The sequence below is a fragment of the Mustela erminea genome, chromosome 1 (assembly GCF_009829155.1).
Source record: "Mustela erminea isolate mMusErm1 chromosome 1, mMusErm1.Pri, whole genome shotgun sequence".
NCBI lineage: Eukaryota > Metazoa > Chordata > Mammalia > Carnivora > Mustelidae > Mustela > Mustela erminea.
Window position 1 is genome coordinate 23,902,650 of NC_045614.1, and position 24,168 is coordinate 23,926,817.

The 24,168-nt window shown below is 45.4% G+C and overlaps 2 protein-coding genes across 5 annotated transcripts in view; one reads left to right on the forward strand and one right to left on the reverse strand.

Annotated features, from left to right (window-relative positions):
* Window positions 1-24,168, forward strand: part of CACNA2D3 (calcium voltage-gated channel auxiliary subunit alpha2delta 3) — an 854,557-nt gene that overhangs the window by 705,599 nt on the left and 124,790 nt on the right. The window lies entirely within an intron of this gene.
* LRTM1 (leucine rich repeats and transmembrane domains 1) lies at window positions 5,539-15,507 on the reverse strand. Of its 2 annotated transcripts, none has more exons than XM_032322641.1 (3): window positions 14,979-15,507; window positions 11,386-11,982; window positions 5,539-6,078 (listed from the first exon to the last, which is right to left on the reverse strand). In XM_032322641.1, exons 1-3 carry the CDS (start codon window positions 14,983-14,985, stop codon window positions 5,645-5,647), a joined length of 1,038 nt encoding a protein of 345 aa, XP_032178532.1. In that variant the 5' UTR covers window positions 14,986-15,507; the 3' UTR covers window positions 5,539-5,644. The 2 variants fall into 2 exon arrangements, with proteins under 2 accessions (XP_032178532.1, XP_032178522.1); XM_032322631.1 differs by lacking the exon at window positions 14,979-15,507 and adding an exon at window positions 12,091-12,140.

Here is a 24,168-nt window from a genome sequence, read left to right on the forward strand (position 1 = left end):
TTCCCTCTGGTTTGTGAGTCCCCTGTCTCAGAGGAAAGACTCCAGAGTAAGACTGGGTGGTGTAGACTTTCTTCCTTTGCATTCCTCTCATCTATCTCATGGTCATATCTCTTCTTTGGCTAGTGGGCATCCCTCCTGGAGACTTGGATATCATGAGCAACATTCCCAATTTCTAGACCCTCATAACTTTTCTTCTTCTTTGTACTCATGAGAAACACTACTTAATAGGCAGTACTCAATTTCATCATTTTCTCAAGTAGCTGCAGGAGAGTACAGCTGAATTTCTACTCTTCCCATTCTAAGAACATCTTCACCAGCTCAGTAGGGTCATGGTTGATATAAGAACCTTCATTTTTCTTGGCTTTTCATCTGGTTTCCTGGGTCTTGGTGAGACCAGAGTCCTGACAGTGACACACTGCCTGGTGGTTGGGTTTCTTTTCTCTGCCATATTTTAAGGTAGGTGTTGGCAGTGCTAGGAAAGGATCCCAACTCTGACTTCTTCAAACCTGTCACATCCCATAAATTGTTATTGGGTGTTGGCCTTAGAAAGACCCACATCCAAATTCCTACTCCACTACTTACTAGTGTTACAGCCTTGAACACATAACCCAAATCCAGTGATTGTCTTTCTTCTGTAATGTAGCCATGAAATACCTACATGATTTGGTTAATACGAGGCTTAGAAAAAATGAAAATATTACACTTGGGGAAAAACTGACACAAAATTGGGTGTTTAATAAACATTGAATGTGTTATTACAATTAATATAATAATGCCATAATCCTGAGACTGTGGTTCACACAGAATGCATGAAGAATGGTGGAGGGGGTTGTATTATTCTTGTATTATCCTGAAGCTGCACTTGTCAAGCCTATACCCAATTACCTGTATGACTTTGGAAAAGTCCTGTTCCATTTCCATGCTTCTCTTTGTAAAATAAACATAGAAATATATCAGAGTAAGAGATAGTTTTAATCTTTATTGTTAACTCCAGTTGGTTGGTACTGGGAACCCAGAAAACAGAACTGAAATGATTTTGAGGCCATAGTGGGGCTCAGAAGATCAATTTGCCATAACCTATTAGCAATGTCTAACATGGGTAGGGAGGCTGGTTCTCACATTGTCCCACATTTGCCAAGCCTGGACTAAATGCTCTTGAGGGATTTTCTCAGTGCCCAATCGTCTGGGTCTTCTTGATGGACCTTTGTAATTCAGTGACGTCCTGTCCATCTAAATGAATATTTAGTATCAGTGGAGTCAAAAGTATGTGTGGGTATTCCAGTTAAGAATCTGAAAGGGGCATGTGGGTGGCACAGTTTGTTCAGTATCCGACTTCTGGTTTGGGCTCAGGTCATGATCCCAGGGTCCTGGCATCGAGCCCCACAACAGGCTCCACACTCAGAGGGAAGTCTGCTTGAGATTCCCTCTCCCTCTGCCTCTCCCGCTTGTGCTCTCTCTGTCTCTCTCAAATAAATAAATATAATCTTAAAAAAAAAAAAAAAGAATCTGAAAGGAGAGTAGTAGACCATGAAGCTGGTTCTCCAAATGGAATGAGGTTTTGAGACTTCATTGCAATTAAAGAAAGAAAGAAAGGCAAGCATTTTCATCAAAACAGAAAACAAAATAGTTCCCTAAAGTTATGCATATAAACCACATCCCAGTGATGCCATGTAGAGTTTGGAATATCATTTGCTGGTAGATTTCTGTCCAATAACATTTAGCAATGGATATAGCATTGGTGGGTTTGACCAAACCAGAAACAGTTATTTCCTGATTTCCAATTGAAAGTTATAGGTTTCTAACAGTTGTATGATCATATTAATGTGTGCTGCAGACAGATTATTTTAGAAACTGATTTGTCCACTTCCTTTGACATTTAGGATCTAAGACAATAGTGTCTTATTTCTGGGGTAACTTGGTTAACACAGGTAATGAGATTCGATTTTTATGAACCTCCAGGAGGAAATCATGTGAATCACTTCTCAGTCTTGCATTTTTGCAAGGAAAAATTAAACACCCAAGTTGTCTGTTGATGTTCTATACATCTTAAGCACAGCATTCTTCTTGCAAGTCAGGGATACTCACCTTAGTTTTAAAAGCTTTGGGGGCACCTGGGTGGCTCAGTGGGTTAAAGCCTCTGCCTTCGGCTCAGGTCATGATCCCAGGGTCCTGGGATCAAGCCCTGCATTGGGCTCTGCTCAGCGGGGAGCCTGCTTCCCTCTCTCTCTTTGCCTGCCTCTCTGCCTACTTGTGATCTCTGTCAAATAAATAAATAAAATCTTAAAAAAAAAAACACTTTTCAGGTATTGATTTGACACTTTCTCTACAATTTCTGTGGCAGGGTATGTTCTTCATACTTCCTTTTTATATGCCTCACTTCAAACAGTTACAACATCTGTTGTGTCCGGCTGTTGTGAGTTTGTGATCTCTGGCAAAACAAAAATCACTAGTCTATAGTCATGCTGTTCTACTAAATATGATTTAAAAAAAAACAAACAGTATTTTAGATGGTTTTTTCAGAAACTATCAATACTCTTCACGAATTTTGTTCACAGCGATCGCTCAGCAAGGCTCTATAGTAGAAGGGCATTTGTCGAGGGGAATTTATGAATATGACAGCAGCGATAAGCAGCTGAAAATAATCCATGAGACGTTTTCAAATTACCCCTCATGAGCTGTAGTCCTTGTGAAAGATAATTTGCGGTTCTCACAGAATACCCTGCAAATTGGGTCTTTCATCTGCAATGTTTTTTATAGTTAAAACATTTCATTTCTCATATTAACAAGTGATAACTCTGCATTTGTTCGTCTAAACAATTTGATTTCTATTTTTCTGTGCCGAGAGGCTGTTGACATTTCAGGGTACGTAATTATTTTCATTGCCAACTGCTGTTTGTGGTGACTGTAGGCAAAAGATAGAAATCTGAATATACTTGGGCATTGTTTTAAATCATTTTCCGTAAAGACTCATCCTAAAACAGGAATCTGTTTGCCTGAGTTATCATCTGTACTTAGAAACCTAACAGGACATGGGTGTTCATGAGCAAGGAGTCTAGTCTCACTCCAGGTTTTCTGCGGTGTACTGGAAGGTCTCTCATATACCCACTGTGGGCAGAGGGAGGGGGTTGACCTGCGGTATCAACAGACCTCTGGCAGAGCCCTATGCACTCACCATCTGAAGTCTCAGTAGCAAAAGGGAACATGTGTTATTGGCCTTGGTAGCTCCCAGTTTACGTAATACCTGGTCAAGGATCTTAGTGCTAGTTGCCAGGATTACATGACAAACGCTCACGGGAACACCTCTCACCATGCCTGGAACCTAGCATGAGATCTAGAAACATTTGGTGAATTGAGGACATGGGGATGACATATAAAAAGATCTTCTAAATTTCCTTTGTCATGTTGCCTTCTTGCCCAAGGACTTCCAGTCCGGGGCAAAGGAAAGAATGATTTTTTTTTTTTCCCCCATCTGGAAAGCAGTCATTCTGTCCTGAGACTGGATGTTCAGCCATACTTACAGAAGAGCCACCCAACACAGAGCAGAAAGGAGGCACCAGTGCTTGGGACTATATTCTCTGGGGTCTGGGCTTGATCTGAAAACATGCTAATTTTTTCAATCTACTCCTCAACGTATCGAAGTTTATTTTAACATTCAGAAAAAAACGAACAACAATGTTGATACTGCCCATTCCACCCCCACCCCCCAAACCATGTAGCAAAATTGCTATCTTTAGCTTGCAGTGTGCAGTGCCCACACTAGATGTGAGGCCCTGTGGACAGGTGTAGATGGCCTGTCTGATATTTAGGGGCGCATCTGTGTGTGTCCCGTGGGGTAGGCTATGGTGAGTTCCTCAGTGTTTCCCACAGCCTCTTTATATTATTGGCTGAGGCTCTGGCTTCATCCGACAGGGAGAAAATGCTGCTTGTGGGGACCTCCCATTTGCATTCCAGGTTAGGGAATGGACTACTAATTTAGGATCCAAACTGATTTTTACATGGCCTGAAGGAGTGAATGTAGAGCCAGCACCCTGAATGGCAAATGTGTTTCATCCTTTGAACCGATTCCAATTGATTCGTTCTGGTTGCCTATAGTGCTGTCTTAAGAAGGCATCTGTGTTGCATCAGGGCTCAGCTGGGAGGAGTGCTGGGATTGATTAGCGATGTCTGTCAAGGCCTCTGGAGGGACCGCTGACCCTATATTTGCCATTCTTTGCTTTTGACGTGTCCTTAACTCCTCTCTGTGAAACGATTTTAATACTAACAGGTGACTCTAAGCATGAGACAGGGCATCATGAAAGAGAGCAGGTAGATGACATTTTAAGAAAACCTAGCATGAGAAAATGCACATTTACAAAATGCAGAAATCTGGAGCCAATTATTGCCATTACAGAAAGATTCCATGAAAGGCTCCTTTAAATAGCGAGCTCCCCTACTGCATTAAAATGATGATTTAATTTACAAAAATTCACTTCTCATGCAACTCTTCAGGACTGCGCCTGTGGAGAAAAGCAAGCCACACCTGATTTTTTTTTTAAACCTCAACCTAAATAATGTTCAGGATGCCTGCTGCCACCTATCCTGAGTCTCTTGATAATTTCCACTCTCTGCAGACTTCCTTCCTACTTCCTCTCCCGGAGTGTTGAGTAGACAGTCTGGGTGGTGGTCAACAGCGCCGGCGTCCACCGTGCCCACGGCTGCATTTCATTAGTGGGTAAACTGATTGCTCCCAGTATGTTTATGTGTGGGTGCGGCTGTACAAGTCTGTGCACTCCGTGCCCTGTGTGTGTAGATAGAGATACACACAAGCCATTATCTTGCTCTCAGCCCAACCTAAATTCATTCCTGCTGTAAGAGTTATAAATGGAAGGTTCCAATAGCCCGGTGGATACAGCCTTTCAGAACATGTGCCCCGGATTCCAACTCCCCGTCCTCTTTGTGTTTGTTTATATGTTATTTACCCTTGCATCAGAAAACTTCCCCAGACCCTGGGCCTGAGTCCCATTATCCAGACATGGGACCCTCCTCTTCCTCTGTGGCCTAGAAAGCCCCAAATGGTTTTCTGATTTAGAAAATTAAATATAATCTGACTCTTGTGGCAAGCTTTGCAATTCCCAACCAACAGACTCTCCCATTAAATATATAACATACACAACATCTAAAAGTATCACCAATCTCACATGAATTTGAATTATAGAAGCATTCAGTGCCCCTCGGGTAAGATTGCCAGCTTCTTCCCAGGCACTCAAAATTGGGCACTTTTCCAAAAGACCATAAAGCTCCCAGGAATGCCGACTAGCACGTGTGTTTGTGTTTCTGTTGTTCTTTTAAAGCAGCTTAATGCAGGGGAGAGTACGGGAGAGGGGGATCTCCCCTCCCCCCTCCCCCCGTCCTGCCTTCCCGCACATAGAGTAATTGCAGTGACTTCTCAGACTCAGAGCACAAGTGTCATCTCTATTTCAAATGCGGTATTTTAAAAATCACGATATAATTTTTTTTCCCCGGGGAATATTTATGCGGACAGGTCTTTTTTTTTTTTTTTTTTTCTTTTTTTCTTTTGAGAAAAACAAGATGAGATCTTAGCATCAGCCCTACTCAGACTCATTCTCTGGCAGGAGATGATGCTTTCTTTCTGAGACGGAGGTCCTCAGGCTGGTGAGCTGGCATACAGCTCTTTTCCTTCCGTCTTCACAGGCTCGTTGGTCTGAGCCAAGCGTCCCCCGTGGTACTGGGCTGTGATGGCCGCATAGGTGCAGCCGTAGATGGCTGCAGCCAACATCATGAGACATACGATCCCGCACACAACCCCTGTGATGATGACGGTGGCCACCGCGTGACGCAGGCTGGCCGGCTTCGGCTTGGGTTTGAGCTCACACTCTGAGGGGTCTCGCTCCCCCAAACTGTGGCTCTCGGGAGACGCGGGAACAGGCCGGTGGGCAGAACCCAGCTGCTGCCCCCTGGAGGAGCCTATGTCCGGAGAAGGGAAAGGACAGGGCTGGTACAGCTCATGAGGGATCTTCAGGAGATCCTCTCCCTTCCAGGTGTCTGGTGACGCACAGATGACACTGTCTGTTACTCCCCCTTTAAAAAACAAAAGCAAATAAGTATGGCAGATGTCCTCTGTTGTGATGTTGTGCCCTCATCACGAGGACCCTGTGTGTCTACCAATATTCTTGGGTGATGCCAGGTGGGGAGGTCAGTGGCCTTTTGAGTGTGTGTGTATCTTTGACGGTAATATTAGTTTAGTTTGTGGGATTAAGTACAATTAACATGTCTCCTCAGGCCTTGGAACGTTCAGTAATTTGAGCTCCGAACTTTCCAACACGTTATTGGAGTAGTTTCCACTGTCTGTAAGGTGATTGATTTCCTCAGGTGTGTAGACTTGTGCTGTTCAAGGGTGGATTTGGGTGCTTAGTAGTTGTTTTCTAGAAAGAGCACTGAACTAACAGAGTTTGTTCTGGCCACATAGGACCACTGATTTACTATCTCAGGCAAATTAACTTCTCTGACTACATTTTTTTTGGCCATAAAAACACTATGTTTGTATCTGACTTGAGAGTTTACAGAGCGCTGTTTGATAAGTCCTCACAGCTCTGCTCTAATGGGTAATTATTGTCCAGGGTCACCCAGGTAGGTCATTAGTGGGCAGATCAGCACTCAAACCCAACCCATGCCCTTTTCAGCACTCAAACCCAACCCCATCCCAGTTTTCCCACTGTGCTCACTGCCTCTCCTACCTTCTTCTCCTTTCCCCCTCCCCCCTGGAGCCTCTTGAGGTCAGCAGAGTTAACACAAGGACCCTCAGTGTAGCCCTTTGACTGGGCAGAACCCAGCCTGCATGACCTGTGGCTCAGCTCCCCTGGTGGCCATGAACTCCTTCTCCAGGAGGACTGTGAAGCCTGGAACCGCTTTTAGCCAAGTCAGATTGGAGGCCTTTGTCCACACCACAGGTGGATTATGAAATTATACCAGAAAGGCCCATGGGGGAGACGGTCACAGCAGTTACTATAACCTTCCTTTGCACAGCTCTTCAGTTTGTGGAATGCCTTCTGTCTATCATCTGAGCCTCCTAAGCTGAGGTCCTCTGACTAGATGGGGCCACTTTGTAGTACCTTCATTATCATGGTCCAGGTCCCTCCAGGATTAGCGGCTTGGCGATATTTAACCCACACCTTTTTGTCCCCACTGCTTGGAACTGAATCACCTACTGTTAGAATCACTTAGGCCCCTTCTAGTTTTTTCAATGATTTCCTTAAGGCAGGAGCTCCCACTCAAAAGCAAAAACGTAACTGAGGAGTTCTCTCCTTTCCTGAGCTGACATGCAGGAGGCCAGAGATGTGGGGTGGCCCTAGGTGTCGTCAGGCTAGGCTGAGACTAAGGATCCCTTCCTCAGGGACCATTTCATGCGTCTGCCCAGGAACCTGTTGTAAGGCAGAAGACCAGAGAAACTGAAATGGAGTGTGGGGCTTTGAGAAGAAGTGACAATATTCAACATGGCCAGAGAACACAGAGACTCCCCCAAGGGGAAGAAAGGCTGTGTGCTATGGGACCAGCATTTCTGCCATTGATTCATTCCTAGTTGGGCTGGTTCACCCAATCACTCCGGGCTTAAGCACTATCTTCTCCAGTTTCAAGCCTCCTGCTGATCAGTATTAGGGTGGGAGACGTGGCCTTGGGACCCACAGTGCCGACGAAGTACACAGACTAGAGCCTGGGGCACAGCTGGAAGTCAGGGGCTGTAGCCACCAAGAGCTCCATGACCACCTGTGGATTCACCTCAGGATTCATCTCTCAGCCTTGCACCACCATCTCCTCAACCATGACCCCAGCTTGTGGGTCCCCCTCCCTTCTAGAACCATGGAAGCTGATAATGAAAGAAGTCCCAACTTGTCGAGACCTCGTTATCCCCCATCTGGCCACTGGTAGCTCTTTACCAGCGTCTTGGCAGAAACTGGATTCAAATCTGGAGTCTCTTACTTAGCTTTGTAACCCTAAGCAAGATACTTGACCATCCTTGGCCTCTGCTTCCCATCTGGAAAGTGGGAGAGGGGGGTGATAATGAAAAATCATCTCACGAGATCACCCTGAGGTTCAGCTAGGTGAAGCAGGTCAGGTACTCAGCACAAGGACTAGCTCAACGTCGGCTTTGACATGAAGAGGATTTGTTTACTCTTGAATGGAGAGAGAGCAATACTTATCACAAGATCTCTATGCATGCTTTTGTAAAGGAGTCATTTAGTGGGTATGCATCAGAGCATGTGTTTTGGCTGTTGGGCCCACAGGAAGGCAAGATTTCCCCACTCTCTGTAGTCAGGTTGGAGACGGAGCCGTGGCCCCTGGAACCGAGGAATGCCACTTTCAGACCACAGAATGCCCCTTGCTTCATCCTCCATGTGATCTGTGCCCACTTGGTGGTGACCTTAGAGGCCATGTGGTAAAGGGGCAGCATCAGAAGCTGGAAGGGGCTTATGTCCTTGAACGACTGCGTGGGACCCAGCCCTAATCCTCGGTTTCCCTTGGGTCTAACACGAGTGAGCAACAGACATTTTTATTGTGACACCGATACGGGTGTCATATCAGCCAGCCTGTCTTGACTAATGCTGTTACTATTTGTATTTATGGATCTAAACTTTAAAAGAACAAGGTCTTGACCAATTCCTATTTTTGCCTTACGCGGAATATATTATTCCTCAGGGAGTCTGAGAACCAGAATGGGCCTCGGATCTCTCTAGCTTCCCCTTGTCACCTTCCACCTGGGACGCTGAGAGCTGGGTGGTAGGAGGAAGCATTAATTTGTCTGAAGGTCATCAGTGAGTTTGTGGCAGAGTAGGGGAACGATTTCCTATCTTCTAGCTCATGTTGCTTCTAGTGTCCTGGACCTGGAAACGGTCTTTTGTAAAGAAATGTTCCTCTGTGAAAGCTCTTTCTGCAATGGTTTGACTTATGCTTAGCATTTAGTCAGAACACAACAGCTAAACCCACTCCACCTCTAGGTGGGAAAAGTTTTATTGGCAATGCCCTACAAGAATGATTTTTGCCACAGTCTATGCACCCCCTTTGTAGGTCAGCTTGAAGATTAGTTGGCTAGGGATAGGCTATTTGCTATTATTTTGTTGAGAGGGACTCTTAACTCAATATTGAGTATCTGGAGCCCCTGGGTGGCTCAGTGGGTTAAGCCCCTGCCTTCAGCTCAGGTCGTGATCTCAGGGTCCTGGGATTGAGTCCTGCATCGGGCTCTCTGTTCAGCGGGGAGCCTGCTTCTCCGCCCCCTCTGCCTGCCTCTCTGCCTACTTGTGATCTCTGTCTGTGTGTCAAATAAATAAATAAAATCTTTAAAAAATATATTGAATATCTGAGCTCACATTGTGCTCTCTTCCCCTTCCTTCTGTGTAACTGCTGCAACCGTCCAGTCTCTAATGACTCCCTAATTCATGTCGTTAGCTCTGAGATCTTCCCGAGTTACAGGCTCAAACATACAGCCAGCAACTTAGCAGCACCCCTTGGAAAAGGAAAGGGCACCCCGAACTTAACTTGCCCCAGATTCAACTCTCGGTTTACCATCTCCCCCATGCACTTGCCCACTTGCCAGAGAATGCAGGACCAAGACCCCGCCTCCCAGTCCGCCGCTGCTCAGCTCCTGACATCACTATGTGGTTAATCCTTGCAGGACCAGTTTCCCATGATAGACTCTTTTCTTTTTTCCTTCATTTCCCATTCCAAGCCATTCACAATTGCTATCCGCTCAGTATTCCAGATACATCCACAAAGATGATCATTTCTCATGACCCTGATCTGAGCTGCCATTTTGTCTTCCCCGGGTGACTGAGATCCGTTTCTCCCCTTATCCCCTTGCTGCTTCTCCTGCAGCCTGTCGTCTGCTCTCCCTCGAGTCGCCAGAGTCACCTTCTGAAATGTAATTAGATCGTGCTCCCTGGACTAAAATTCTTCAAGAGATTTCCATTTCATCTAAGATAAGACCCGAATGACTCCCCCTGCTCTGCACATGCCTACGTGGACCTGTGCTGCCTCCTCTCTGCCCGCTCGTTCTGTCCCTTTTCTTCTCACCCCTTCGCGTGCCTCTTTCTGTCCCTCAGTCAAGCCAAGCTTAGTCGCCGGTCAGGCCCTTTGCAATTTCTGTCCTTTCCCCCCATTATCTCACGGCTCATTTCTCCGCATTGTTCAGGGGCTGCTCACCCATGTTATCTCCTCGGAGAAGTCTTCCCTTCCCTTCCTATCTGAAACCAAACTCCCGTCCCGCCGCTGTCTCTCCCCTCACTCTGCCTCCTCGTACCCTTAGCACCAAGCGCTGTCCGAACTTGGGTATCAATTGGCTATCTTATTTAATGCCTTTTTCTGCTACCAGGCGTCACCTTCATGTTGGTAGAGATTTTCTTGTTCACCTTTTCTCGTTGTCTAGAAAAGCACCTGGCTCATAAGCAGCATTCAAGCACAGGAATGAATGAATGATGCTTGAAAATTAAGAGGAAAGAAGCACTTTGATGTACAGGGAAGAATGTGGGGCCCAGATCCAACAGTCATTCTGTTCTTGTCTGTGCTTCTATTCTGCCATCCTGAGGAAGTCACTGATCATCTCTGGGCTTCCATTTCCCATTGGTTATAGACTAGCATTGAGTTAGAAGGGGTTGGAAGACTTTTCTATAAAGAGCCAAGTAGTTAATATTTTAAGCTTTACCATACACAACCATTCAGCTTTGCCCTGGTGACAATACATGATATAAGTCAGCGTAGATGTGTTCTGATAAATATTTGCAAAAACAGGAAATGGGCTGGATTGGGTTCTTGGGTTGTAGTTTGGTGACTCCTGTGTGATTTCCAGAACCCTCATCTTTAATACTCTAGATTCTTTTGCTTTGATTTTTATCATCTGATTAAAAAATAGTAAGCGACTTTAGAGAGGGCAGCCAATTTCAGTAACAGTGGTATAGGCTAAAGCAGAAGGGATAATCTCAGGGAAGATTTGTAGCTATCAAATTGGTAGAAGCATACACAGGGGGAGAAATCCCAAGGAGAGAGACCATGCTGGATCACACCTGAACGTTAGAATTTTGTGTCCCTTTGGAGCCAAGCAATTATTCAAGGAGTGAATTTCCCTCCTTCTTAAGGGCCTGTGACTCTCAGATAAATAATGTGGTTAATCACTAAGTGGAAAGTTGTCTCCGTGAACCGTATTTGTAGATGAATTATGAATTTAAACACCCTCTAATGACTCACTGCCTCTCTTGCCATCCCCTGAAATGACCTCAGTGTGGAAAAGCTTACATGGGCCCCTCGCACACTCCTCAACATCCCTTCTAATGCTGACAAGAGATGAGGTTCATCCTAGGCTGGTAACACACAGATGGAGGGTTCCAAATGGACGTGACTGACCTTTATAGATAAATTTCTCCAGCCAGAGTTTAAGACTGAGCAAGTGGCAATTGCATTTCCAGAGGTTGTCCTTGAGAAGTAAAAGCCTCACTCTGGGCATGGATTCCAGGAGCGCTCGATCAAGGTGCTGAAGCTGGTTTTGTTGAACTGCAAATACGGTCAGGTTCTGCCAAGGCTTCCCGGGGGATGTGGGAAGGTGCCTGATGTCGTTTGATGACAAATCAAGCTCCCTCAGCTGTGGGAGGGAGTGGAAAAGCCTGCTTTCCAGAAAATGCAGGGAGTTCTGGGTCAGGTTCAAGACTTGCAAGTGCTGGAGTCCATGGAAAACCCCGGCGGCCAGATGCGAAAGAGAATTGTTGCCCAAGTTCAGGGTCGTGAGCTGTGGCACTGACCTAAACGCAAATGCAGGAAGCTGGCCTATCTGGTTGTCTTGCAAGAGCAGCGTTTGAGTCTGCGGAGGCAAATCCTGAGGGACCTCAGCCAGCCCCTGCCGGCTGCAGTCTACGGATCGTGAGGAGGAGCGGCAGCGGCACTTCTCTGGGCAGCTGCCTGCCAGCCGGAGCAGGGCCAACGTGCCCCAAAGCAGAAGCAGTTCACCTACGACCGACAAAAAGGAACGGAGATGTGAAGCCAGTTTGTAAGCGGTGTCTGCATGTGTGTTCCCCTTTAAAATCACAAGTAAGGTGACTCTGGGACGGCGAACACCTTCTACAACCTGTAGGAGAGCTTCTTTCATTCCCATCCTTAAAAAAGTCGGGCTGTCCAGGGTACATCCCCATGGGGTCAATAACACAGAGAAAGATGAAAAATATCTTGGTGGGGGGGGGCCTTGCCTGTTGTAGGGTGCGGCAGAGTTATTTGAGGCCAGGGGTTTGGAAAAATGATAGGCCCATCGGAGAGTCACATTTCTGGAAAAGGAAGCTCCAGATCAGTGCTGTCCAGTAGAACCTGCTGTGGGGATGGAAATGACTTCATCTGCTGTCCAGGATGGCGGTCGTTAGCTACGTGTGGCGACCGAGCTCTTGAAATGTGACTACTGCAATCAAAGAACTGAATTTGTATTTGCATTTAATTTTAATTAATTTTAAATTTAAATTCGCTACATGGTGCTAATGGTTGCCATCTTGCATTGGGCAGGTTTGAAGATTTTTTTTTTTTTTTAATTTATTTGACAGAGATCACAAGTAGGCAGAGAGGCAGGCAGGGGCAGGGGGAAGCGGGAAACAGGCTCCCTGCCGAGCAGAGAACGGATTGGGCGAGTTGACCTGCGTCTTCGCAGGTTTGATAATTCTGTGAATAGTGACCGTCTCCCTTTTTATTCAAGAGATTTTAAAAAGGCAAAAAAAGAAAAAAAAATTTTTAAAGCGCAGAAAAGCATGTAATAAACACCCGTATTCCCATAACACAGTTCTGTCAGTCATTCATAGGTTGGCATATTTTTCATCTTTTTTTCTTTTAACTCAAAGAAACGAAGCATTCCTGATACAGTTGCAATCCCTTTGATTAGCTCCCAAGTTATGTTTTCCAATACGAAGTCCCCTCCCCCCACCATTACTGACCTATCCCTCTAGGCCTATTAGAAAAAAGCAACAATGCTTAATAACAGCAATAGGGACGCCTGGGTGGTTCAGTGGGTTAAGCCTCAGCCTTCAGCTCAGGTTATGATCTCAGGGTCCTGGGATTGAGCCCCACCTCCAGCTCTCTGCTCAGCAGGGAGCCTGCTTCCCCCCTCTCTCTGCCTGCCTCTCTGCCTACTCGTGCTCTCTCTCTGTCAAATAAATAAATAAAATCTTAAAAATTAATAATAATAACAGCAATAGCAGATAGTCATGTAGCAAGGGTTTTGAACCAGGCACCATTATAAGGGCATTATAATGTTATATTACTTATATATATGTAACTAATTAATATTATATATAATTATATATTATTTATAATGATATAATATTACTGTATTATATATTGTAATATATATTTAAAATATATAATTATATACCACTATTTATTATATATTATAATAGCAGTTAATACATTTATTATAATTATATATAATGTTATATTATGTATATTAATTTAATCCTCATAACCTTGTAAATCTGGTTCCATTATGTCTGCATTATAAAGGTGAGGGAACTGAGGCACAGAGAAGCTAAACCACTTGCCCAAGGTCGTATAGGTGGTGAATAGTAGAATCCTGATTTGAACCCATTCAGCTTCCAGAGTCTGTCAGGATCCTTTCAGGCTGTGCTTTACTACCCATCAAACTTTTACACACACAAGCAGAGTACATAATGTTTCATGTAGTGGCTTTTAAAACTCGACACACATATAGTCACTAGCATGTCTCATTTTGCCATGTATTCTGTTCACTCAAACTGATCTATCCACCTAGATCCAGAGAGAATTCATTTATTCCTTTTAAATACTAGAGGCCACTCCCTGGTCACACCATGCCAGATTTAATATTTAGCCCCCTTACTGATGGACGTTTGAGTTGCTGCCATTTTCCTTCACTACAAGCGATGCTGCAGAGGACATCCTCGCCCAGGACAACTTGTCCATGCAGAAATTACAAAGAGGGTCTCCAGCGTCAACAGGAGCCTCCTGGCAGGGCTCAGAGAGGACGCTGAGTTGACCTTTTTTTTTTTTTTTTTTAGATACTTCTAGATCATTCTCCGGAGTAGCTACATGACCTCCTGCTTTTTTTCCTGGGATTTGAATTTCAAAATGTGGCAAATATCTGTCAAGAACATTTTGTGAAATTAGTAGAAGAATTCACAAGGCCATGCAATAATAATTAAAACTCAAGATAGTTATCTACTCATGAAGAAAGCGCTCGGAAGAGGTTGTTTGTGCGGTTTTGGTCTTAATGAGGGAAATAGATAAGGTGGCCATCCAATGCCCTAGACCGTTTAATTCTCTACGGGTGGGAAATGGCACTGAAGGCAACAGAGAAGATACCTGGAGAGCCTTCTGAAGATTCTGCTCTGTTTAGTTTAGCTCAAGGGATGCGGAACATCATAGTCCCCTTCCCCGTTCCAAAATACAAAGGAGCAAAGTCCTTGTTTTCCTTTCTATAATTTTGCAAATAACCTAAACGGCTTTCAGAGCCAGTGCACCTTCCTGGCTGTGGGTCTCAAGCATCAGTTATCTGCACGAAATCAAATCTTAACCAGAGAACTAGTTTTCCACAGAATTCACTAATCTATTAATGACAGGTTTTGTCTTTGTAACCTGGGGCTAGTTTGCTCATTCTTCCTTTAGTTCCACTCCCCCGGCCTGACCAACGGGATGATATATGAACTCCAACTTGAAGCTCTGGATTTTCTATGAAATGGCCCATGACATGCCAACTGCGTATCCCATCGTGGCTGGGGATATTTGTCCCCACACCCTTCTTCTGACCCAACATGGCACAAACATAAATACCCCCACTAGAGACATTTTTAATATGTTTGGGTTTTAGAGAAAGAAAACCTCACGGTTAAGTTTCCCACAGATACCTTGTTGAGGGCACCCCATTCTGCACCCCCCCAATTCCTCTCAGGGACAGAGAACTTTTCTAAGGCGTGAGGGGACTAATCATGGCTCACCTTTCATGGCTGAGTCTCCACAGGCTTTCTCATGGAAGGCGTAGCCCACCTCTCTTAATCTGCAGATCCACACGCGGAGGGCATGGCGAGCTCAGAGCCCAGCTTGTCATTCCAGCACAAGCTTTGCTGTCACGCTGAACGCTGTTGTCGCTTTCAGGGACCACGTATTTAAGCAATCCCGCCCCTGTCTCCATCTGGCTGGGATTGTTTTCCATAAGAGGGCCTTTTGACAGTGTCCCCTCTTCTTTCTTAAAGTGTCAGCCTCCCCAGGATCATCCTGGCCTTTCCCATTCAGACGACGAGCCCCAGAAAGAATGTTTGTCAAACCTCCGTGAACAGCTGTAGCATTCAAACGTGACCCCGATGGCTCGGCCTTTCTGATTATTTAATCTGCTTGGAGTCCAGGGCACCAAAAAAAAAAAAAAAACCTGCCTTCCTAATCCGGTGGTGGTTTCTGAATTCTGTTGACTTATTAACCATGCTGTGTTAGCCCTCGCCGGGTTGGGGGACACTTGCCGTAGATTCTCAATCAGGGTGTCTAGCAACAGGGCCAGCAGAGTGTGTAATGTGAGGACAAATTGGCCTGCTGGAGGCTGACACGGTTTGCACAGGGCACTTGTTTGGTCATCGAAGGCGCATTCAGTCAGCATCCGTAGGGATTAGCTGTGTTGACAGGGTCTTGATGCCCTGAAATTCATAGTCATGGTTTCCTTCAGTGGACATTGCAGGCTCTTCTCGCCAATGCCACAAATACTTCTCAGCTGCTTCTTTGCTTACCCCCCGCCTTCCCACCTGCCCCCCCCCACGCCCCGCATTGACCTTTGGGTTCACGTGACTTTGGAAATGCTCTCAGTCTTTCATCGTTTCCCTGATGCGGAAGTTCCGACCCTTTCCTCGTTTTCCACATATAAAACAGTAAGCCTGCCCAGTGAGCATCAGGCATCGATGGACTGCAACTGTTGCCTAATTAAAGCTGCTGGGGACGTTTCTAGCAGGGACTGGAACATTTCTTTGAATGTGCAAATCCCCCGTCGTCTGCTGTGGTGGGTTGTCAGTGCCCCAAGCTGCGCCTTGAAATGTCCCTATGCTCCTGGACCCAGGGCCACCTCAAGGAAGGCAAAAACCTGGATTTTATTGAGGCAGCTTGGGAAGGGGCATCCCTGGCCCCAGGCAGTGCAGTGGAGCAGGGGAGTGTGGGATTTGGAGTCAGATGGGCCTGGATTTGAATTCAGTTTCCCCAGTCACCAGCTTGATGTCTCCGGGTGAGCAGCTCACTCCCTAGGATCCTCATAGCCCGTGTCTAACACGTAGATGGTGGTATATTTTTGCTTCACGGGATTGTTAACCAGGATTAAATTAAAGCAAGCCATACATGCCACGGTCCAGGATTGTCTTCATAAATGTTCACAGTTACCCATGAGAATGCCGCCCATGACTCCCGAGCTGCTAGCATTTGAAGGGCAGCCTTGACTCGACAGGTAGGAGCAAGATCCTGGCAAAAGCCTGGGACACCCGGCCCCTCATGCCACTCGGGTGGTACCAGACCCTTATGAATGAAGCTGAAGAACTGGATGGTGACTCTCCTTCAGAGCCTGCTCTTTGGAATCCCTTATGTCCTTTGGCCATGCCCCTTCCAACCTCATGGAACCCATCCTGCCCCCTTTCTGAAAAGTCTGCTTTACCCAGTCTTCTACATTTTGTCCTCTTCTCCAGCATTCTTTGAGTATTGGTGATACCGTGGAGAAAAGGCTGGTACAGGTGACAGAAGGCCATTTAAGTCTTTATAGCGGCTAAATGACTCCTTCCTCCCTCCCCTCCTTTCTCTCCATCTGCCAGTGCACAGAACTTAATCGAAATCATTCCTTGGTGATACGTGACCAGTGATAACCCATTCATAGCCTTCGGTCATTCATGCATCATATATAGCAAACACCTATGAACCTGACCCTCGCTCTAAGAACTAGAAAGTTATCAACAATGTATACCAACCTGTGAGTCTCTGTCTTTCCATGGGGTTGGCAAACGTTTTTGTGTAAAGGGCCAGATCGTGCATATTTTAGACTCTGAGGGCCATATGCTTTCTGTCACAACTGCTCAACCCTGATGTTGTAGTGCAGAGCCAGCCATAGTCAATCCATAAACAATGGATGGGCCTGTGCACCAATAAAACTTTATTTATAAAAACAGATGGAGGACTGGGTCAGTCCACAGGCCATAGCTGGCCATAGCTTTCTCCATCCCATTCCCTAGCCATGCGGTCATTCTCCTCCACCACCACTGGTCACCCCATCAGCTAGACATACCCACCAGCCTATCTCCTTATCTACAAACTGAGAGGGCTGGAAAGGAGGGTATTCTTAAAGCCTTGTCATTCTCATTAGAATGCTTGAGTGGACTTGAAAGAGTCTTATAGACTTTATGGGACCTTAGGCAAAGACTGTCTCTTTGGGTTGCCTCAGAGCAGATGTTACAGGATCCACCCAAGGTCCCAGTATCATGGACTCCAGAGGTCTGGGAAAGATGAATCCATTGACAGCATGGCTGAGTGCAGGAGGCCAGGACAGAGAAAGTGTAGACAGTTATGACACCTGCAGGTAGAGCCAGGTCGTGAGGCTAACTGAGGAAGCCCACTTTCCTGCCACATATACTCGGAAGCTGGGTGACCTTGGGCAAACCACAGGCTCTCTCTAAGCCTCAGCTTCCTCCTCCGTAGAATGCAGATAGTAGCTACCTCATACGACCCAAGAAGGATCAAGGGCTGTATGTTAAGTGCACAGCCCAGTTTTGACTGAGCAAATGATCACAACTGACATCTCCTATTAGCCCCAAAGAGTCTGGACTGGCTTTTCTCACCTAAAACATGGATAACCTGGGAACACGCAGAGAACCCACACAGCTGAGGGTTTCCTAGGAGACGAGCCTTACTACCCAAAGGGGCTTTTTGGTTCTGTTTTGCTCCTGCTGACTCTAACAGGCGATGAAAAGATGGGCAGTGCACGCCTGGGGGAGACACCTCCTGGATGTGGAAGGACTTGGTTGTGGAGGCTAATTGATTTATTCCATCTGACCTCAGCCCAGAGAACAAAGGCAGTTTGCTAATGCCTGCGGTGCCTTCTCTCTCTCCTTCCCTTGGTGAGCCAGATCTGAGAAGTGGTAAGACAACTGTGCATGCAGGAGGGAAACAGAGATGCCAAATGTCAGGTCAGGCCAAGGCGCTGTAGAGGAGAGAAGGCTCTGCTGTGAAGGCTCCTAGCACTGAGACCTGGTCAAGAGCCCAGTGTCTCATGCAGGAGCTTGCTTAAGTCAAAACGTTTCCTAATATAAATGGGTCTCTTTAACATTTCACCTTCCTCAAAAAAATCGTCAACAACTATTAACATTTAAAAGTGACGATGTTTTGAAATCCAGCAAATGTGTGTTAGCAGGTAATACACAGGTAAATGCAACTATTTAAAAAAAAAAAAAAAAGTTAAATACACTGACCTGGGAGGGCATTCATAATAAATTGTTAGGTTAGATAAAGCAATTTGAATAGAAATATACATTGTGTAATCTTATTTATACTGCCAAAAAAAAAAAAGAAAAGAAAAATTAAAAAGTCAGAGGTGCAGAGCTGGAAGGGTTAACTCTAAAAATGTGTGTTGGTTGGTCTGAAGATGGAAGAAGTGGGGAAGGGCAGACACCAAAAATACTGATTGCCCAGAAGACAGGGTTAATTTAAGAAGAGAGGAAAAGTAACTTCTTTTTTTCTTTTCTTTAAGATTTTATTTATTTATTTGAGAGAGATCACAAGTAGGCAGACAGGCAGACAGAGAGAGAGAGAGAGAGAGGGAAGCAGGCTCCCTGCTGAGCAGAGAGCCCAAGGCAGGGCTCGATCCCAGGACCCTGAGATCATGACCTAAGCTGTAAGGCAGCGGCTTAACCCACTGAGCCACCCAGGTGCCCCGAAAGTAACTTCTTTTGTTTACATCTCTGCATATTCGACCTACTACAACAAACGTTATAGCTGTAATTTCAAAAATACAAAGGAGGAGAAGAGTTAACTTCTGTTAAGTAGAAAGAGGGGCATTTCCTTTCCTGGAATATTGGAGATGACGGCTTCTGAGTAACTAGCTGAGTTTTATGTGTCCGTATGGTGTCCTGGAGTTGCCGTTGTCTCACTCCATGAGGATTAGTCCCCAAAGTGACACACGTCTTTCTCTGCCAAGTGATCGCCACATGTGAACAGACCTCATACCGCGTGGAATATTTCTCCCAGTTTTAATAACTGCGTTGGTAAAATCGTGGTAAATGACTCCCCCATCCCTACCAGCGGGCCCCCATCCAAAGCAGGTGCTGTAGTGATCGGACGCGGGGGACGCCAGGCCAAGTGACAGCTGCTGCCCAGTATAGCTCAGAGAAAGACCTTGGCATCGTAAATCCATGCAGAAATTTCATTTGGTGGTGGAGGAAATTTGGCATTTGGAAATATTTCCCCAGGGTTGTAGATGACCAAATGGCACTCGAGCATAAAGTTTATACAGAGCTATTTAAAAGTCCTCAATATTTTTCCTTCCTTCCTTGTTTCTTTTGTTTTTTTTTTTTCTTTTTCTCTTTGGTCTTATAAAACATACAGTGAGTGAGCTAGGAATATATTTTCCAGTGGCCATAGTATTATGTATTTAGTGCTTACAATGGGCCAGATGTTGCTGAGGATTTGTATTGGTTAGATACAAATCCTTAATGTCGCTACTATAATGAGTAAATTTCCAATTTTTTGCTCTTATCACAGTCTAGTTGAGGTTGACAGGGGGCCAGTCTTCATCCAGTTGTTCAGGGTCCCTCCATCTTGCCCCTGTCCTTTCCTCCTAGTTCATAGTATCCTCTCCATCAGCTGTAGATGGAAAAAGATGGAAATGGTACTTATCACTGGGCTTACATTCCATTGGCCAAGATGAAATCACATGACCATATCTAACAGCAAGGGAAGCTGGGAAATGTAGTCTGACTGTGTGCCTTGGAAGAATGGAGTTCTAGAATATTAGCAATCTCTGCCTCTACCCTTTATTTACATTATCTCACTTAAAGCTGACAACAGCTCTCTGGCCTATAAGCTTAAGATGGTTTCTTTTATTTCTTCTCATGGTTTCCATAATACCATGTAGAACAGCCATTGAATAAATGTTGAATGTTGAAGGAATACATGAATGACAGATCTGAAGCCCAGAAAAGTTAAAGTAACTTGCCTAAGGTGTCCAGCCTATTTATTGCAAATATGTGCATCGTGAGTCCCCACATTAAGGACAATATTCAGGGAACTTATAGTTCTATGTATTTCATGTCTTAAGTTATTTTTTCATACAGTCCATTCTGACAGGAAGCTACAAATTTAATTATCTGGTTGCTCTCCCTAACTCAGAAGATAGAAACACAGTTTCCTTTTGAGCCACTCAGTGGAAAATCAAGGCTGTCATAGGATTTCTGTAATGAGAAGGTGGGAAGGAGATGTACCTCTCCTCATTCTGTCTTGCCTTTTTGGTAAAGTAAAAATTCCTACCTAGGGCTACCTAGGGTCATTCAGTTTATATGACTATCTAGAGAATTTGAACTCCCTTGACATGGCCTCAAGATATCTGATAAAATTAGTGGAGTAGTGGATAGGAAATGTGTGCCTTCAACCTCTCTGAAACTAAGAAATTCAATGGCCTAAGTGTATGTGACTGCTTCCCAGTCCCCACTTGTCTATGGAGCCCAAGTCTGAACTAGGTGCTGTGGGAACTAGAAAAGACATAGAACACTGGCCCTTGGCCTTCCAAGAACGTATATGTCTGCCGGGTGCTACTTAGCAATCTTTATTTATTATATCAGAGTCAATGCGGATCATCTCATCACCTTGAATCTGCTACCCATGAGAAGATTGCACATGACTTTGTTGGACACTAACACTGCCCGGCTCTCCAGGAGCCAAGTCTCAGAAATCCTTTGGCTAGTAGAGGAGACAGATCTAGATTGGTTTTTGGTTTTTTATTTGTTTTTCTGTTTGTTTGTCTTTTATTTGTTTTTATGGGGTTTATTTTTTGTTTGTTGGTTGGTTTGTTTGTTTAATCCACCCACTCTGCATTGTCAAGGTTAGAGGAAGTACAGACTTCATATCCCAGTATCTTCCCAACCTCAGCCTTCCAGCACTTGGTTTCCCTGCATAGAAGATGTATGTAAAGATAAAGATGCGTTGGAGATAAGTATGATTAGAGGTAATCAGTGAGCTCATGTGCCTGCTGGAATAAACATAGACAGATGTTGGTTGATATAAAGCTAACAATGAAACAAAAAGATTGAGAAACATGGCAGCTTAGGAAGCTTGGCCAAGGCCTCACACTGACACACTGTTTTACTTAGATCTTTTGATTGGCTGCTTTGGTCTTTGCCCCAGGAATAGAAACTGGAATCAAATTTACATTCATGGTTGATTGTTGACTCATGTTACACATAAATTGAGTGTTTTGTGCAGCTCTTCGTGGTGAATATATATTTGCGTTTGTGCTTTTATGATAACATGATGGTCCGGTTTCTGTAATAGATGACGATGTGTTTTCATATTTTCAAGTTACAGTTTAGTATGTGTGCCTTGTGATGCACTAGTGAATCTATGTTTTGCCTTTTCCTCCTTCAAATTTGCTCTATGTGAGCTGTTTGATACATGTAGCTTGGAAATGTCGTAGAAAACACAACTGTCTCGGGCAGGACTTACATTTTAACCCACCAGTTACAGATCCAAGACAGCTGAGAATTCCTTTTCATTATTCCAGACTTCCTCTGTCCCACCATTTCATTCTAGAACAGTGTCCCTGTTAAAAGCATGGAAAATGGGCTGAACCCATCTAAGTTCAAAGGCTGCCTCCAACATTTACTGGCTCTGAGAACTTAAAGACATTATTTAACCTTTCTGATCTTCAGTTTTGTCATCTGTACAAAGGAACCCAATGGGTAGGTTTGCAGGGTGGGTTAAATAATATTTTTATCTAGAGTCTGAGCAGAAAACAAAACAAAAACCTGTCTTTGCACATGGCAATATGCATGAGCTAGGATCTTCTCCATCATTCTATCCATACGGCTTGTGTCAGCTAAGCACCTAGGCTGCATGTACTTAATACTAACCAGGAACAAAAATGAGCAAGTTAAAGCAAGGGAGCATTTTGCCCATGTGACAGAGTTCACCATCTTTTGGGACTATAAAGCAGGTGCATGTAGGTGTGATCTGGCAGAATCAGTTCTATCTAAGTGAATTCATGCTCAACCCATCTGATTGTCATCCAAATAGTTGCCCAGACAAAAGAAAGTTGGCTGTTGGTGTCATGTAACCCCACCTTCACATGGGACATTCGTTTGCAAGATAAAGGTCCTGTGTTGGCATGGACACAGCTTCCATCCTCATCCATAATGGCAGCTGCCCATTCTGGTGCAAGAGTCATGTTCTGTTCCTTTCGCTTCATCTGAGAAGCCCATTGGGCCACCTACTATGTGCTTGTGCTGTTGCTTCTTCAAGGTTTCCCCACGACTCTTTCCTCTAGCCTGCACATCCCTGGTAGGAGGCCCCTTTCCTCAACCTTGCATAATTAGAGAAAGCATGTCATCAGCTCCCCAGAGCTGGTCCGCTTTCATCAGGAAGTACGACTCATGGGGTTTCGAGGTTGATAGGAGTGGAAACATTTGTGTTCGACAAGCAGGCTCCTTCATGTGTTGTCAACATTTCATTTGTGATTGTAATGAGGGCCAAGAAGAAAATAAACTCAGCATACTGCTCTCCGCTACTACCGCTGATGTCTGTAAGTTTCTATCCGTGGCCTCAATGTGCTCCTACCAGAAAGGCATTTGGAAATGCAGCAGTGTGTCACTGCTGGGTGTGACCCAGAGGTCAGATGATTGAATCGACCAAGGCAGTCTTGAGAATGGGTAAGGCTTACCCCTTAGAGACTAGAATTTCTGCTCTTATTTGATGCTTTAAATGTCTCCTAAAGGTGAAAACACTCTTAGAGAAGAACAGGGTGTATTGGAGGGACTCTCATTCTTGATTGCCGTCTCATTGCGTCTCTGAAAGTCTGCTGTAGATTCCGTTGTGTATTCTTTCTTTCTTAAGGAGCCATCTGTTGAGTGCTCCTTACCTTTTCAGCTCTGCATTGGGGGATGTTATGAGCATGGAAATAATACATAGAAAACTCAGTGGACCTGTAATCCACATGGCCCCTTTCATCTCATGAGGAGATAGACACACATGATACAGCCACACAACCCTCGGCAAAAACACAGCCCAGCAAAGTGCTAAGAATAGGAAGTGCATGGTGCTGTCCTAGATGACAGTCAGGGAATCTGATGGGGAACCATTGGCAGTCACCCTAGGGTTGTTGTAACTAAGCTGCAGTGTGAAGAATGGACCAGAGTTTACTGCAGAGAAGGGAAGGCACAAGGGCCATTCCTGGGAAAGACAATCCAGGGAGAGGCTGAGAGACCAGAGAGATGGCATGGTGCCTGCGGAGCTACCGGGAGCCAGTGTGGCTACAGCACAGAGGCGGGGAGGGGGACTCCGGCAAGCAGATGCTGGAAGACAGGTGAAGGAGCCCGTTGTGGAGCTGCCATACCCCCATCTTCCACTGTGAGTGTTTTGTTACTATTGAAAAGCTGTGTCTCGGACACACAGCCCTCTGCAAGAATGCTGCTGCCTGGCGTTGGGGGCGGGATCAGAGAACTGCCGTGTAAAGTCCTTTGGGAGGTGCTGTCACCTCACAGGCAGGTCCTGTGCCAGCTCCCCACATAACTAGAGAGATGCATCTTGCCATCCTCAGAATGCTTCCTGGAGGAGGTGGAAGGACTGTGAGTTTGCAAATGTTACGAAATAGTACGTGTTCCTCACATGCTGAGCTGTTACTTCCAGTGTGGGGTTGTGGCAAACCCATTCCACACGTGCCTGAGAGGCAGCAGAATGGAATGGCCATCTCCCACCCCCCAGGTGCTGGGTCCGGTGTGGTTGGGGGCGAGCCAGCCCTGCTGACACTCATAGGCTACATCGGTGCAACAGAACTTTCCCTCCTGAGCGTTCGAGGGTATGTGGGACGTAATACGCGGCACACCAGGAGTGGTCCATAAGTGCTTTGTAGGGCCAAGTGGCCCCACCAGCAACCCCATGGGGCCCATCCTGGCCTCACGGCCTCAGAATCCT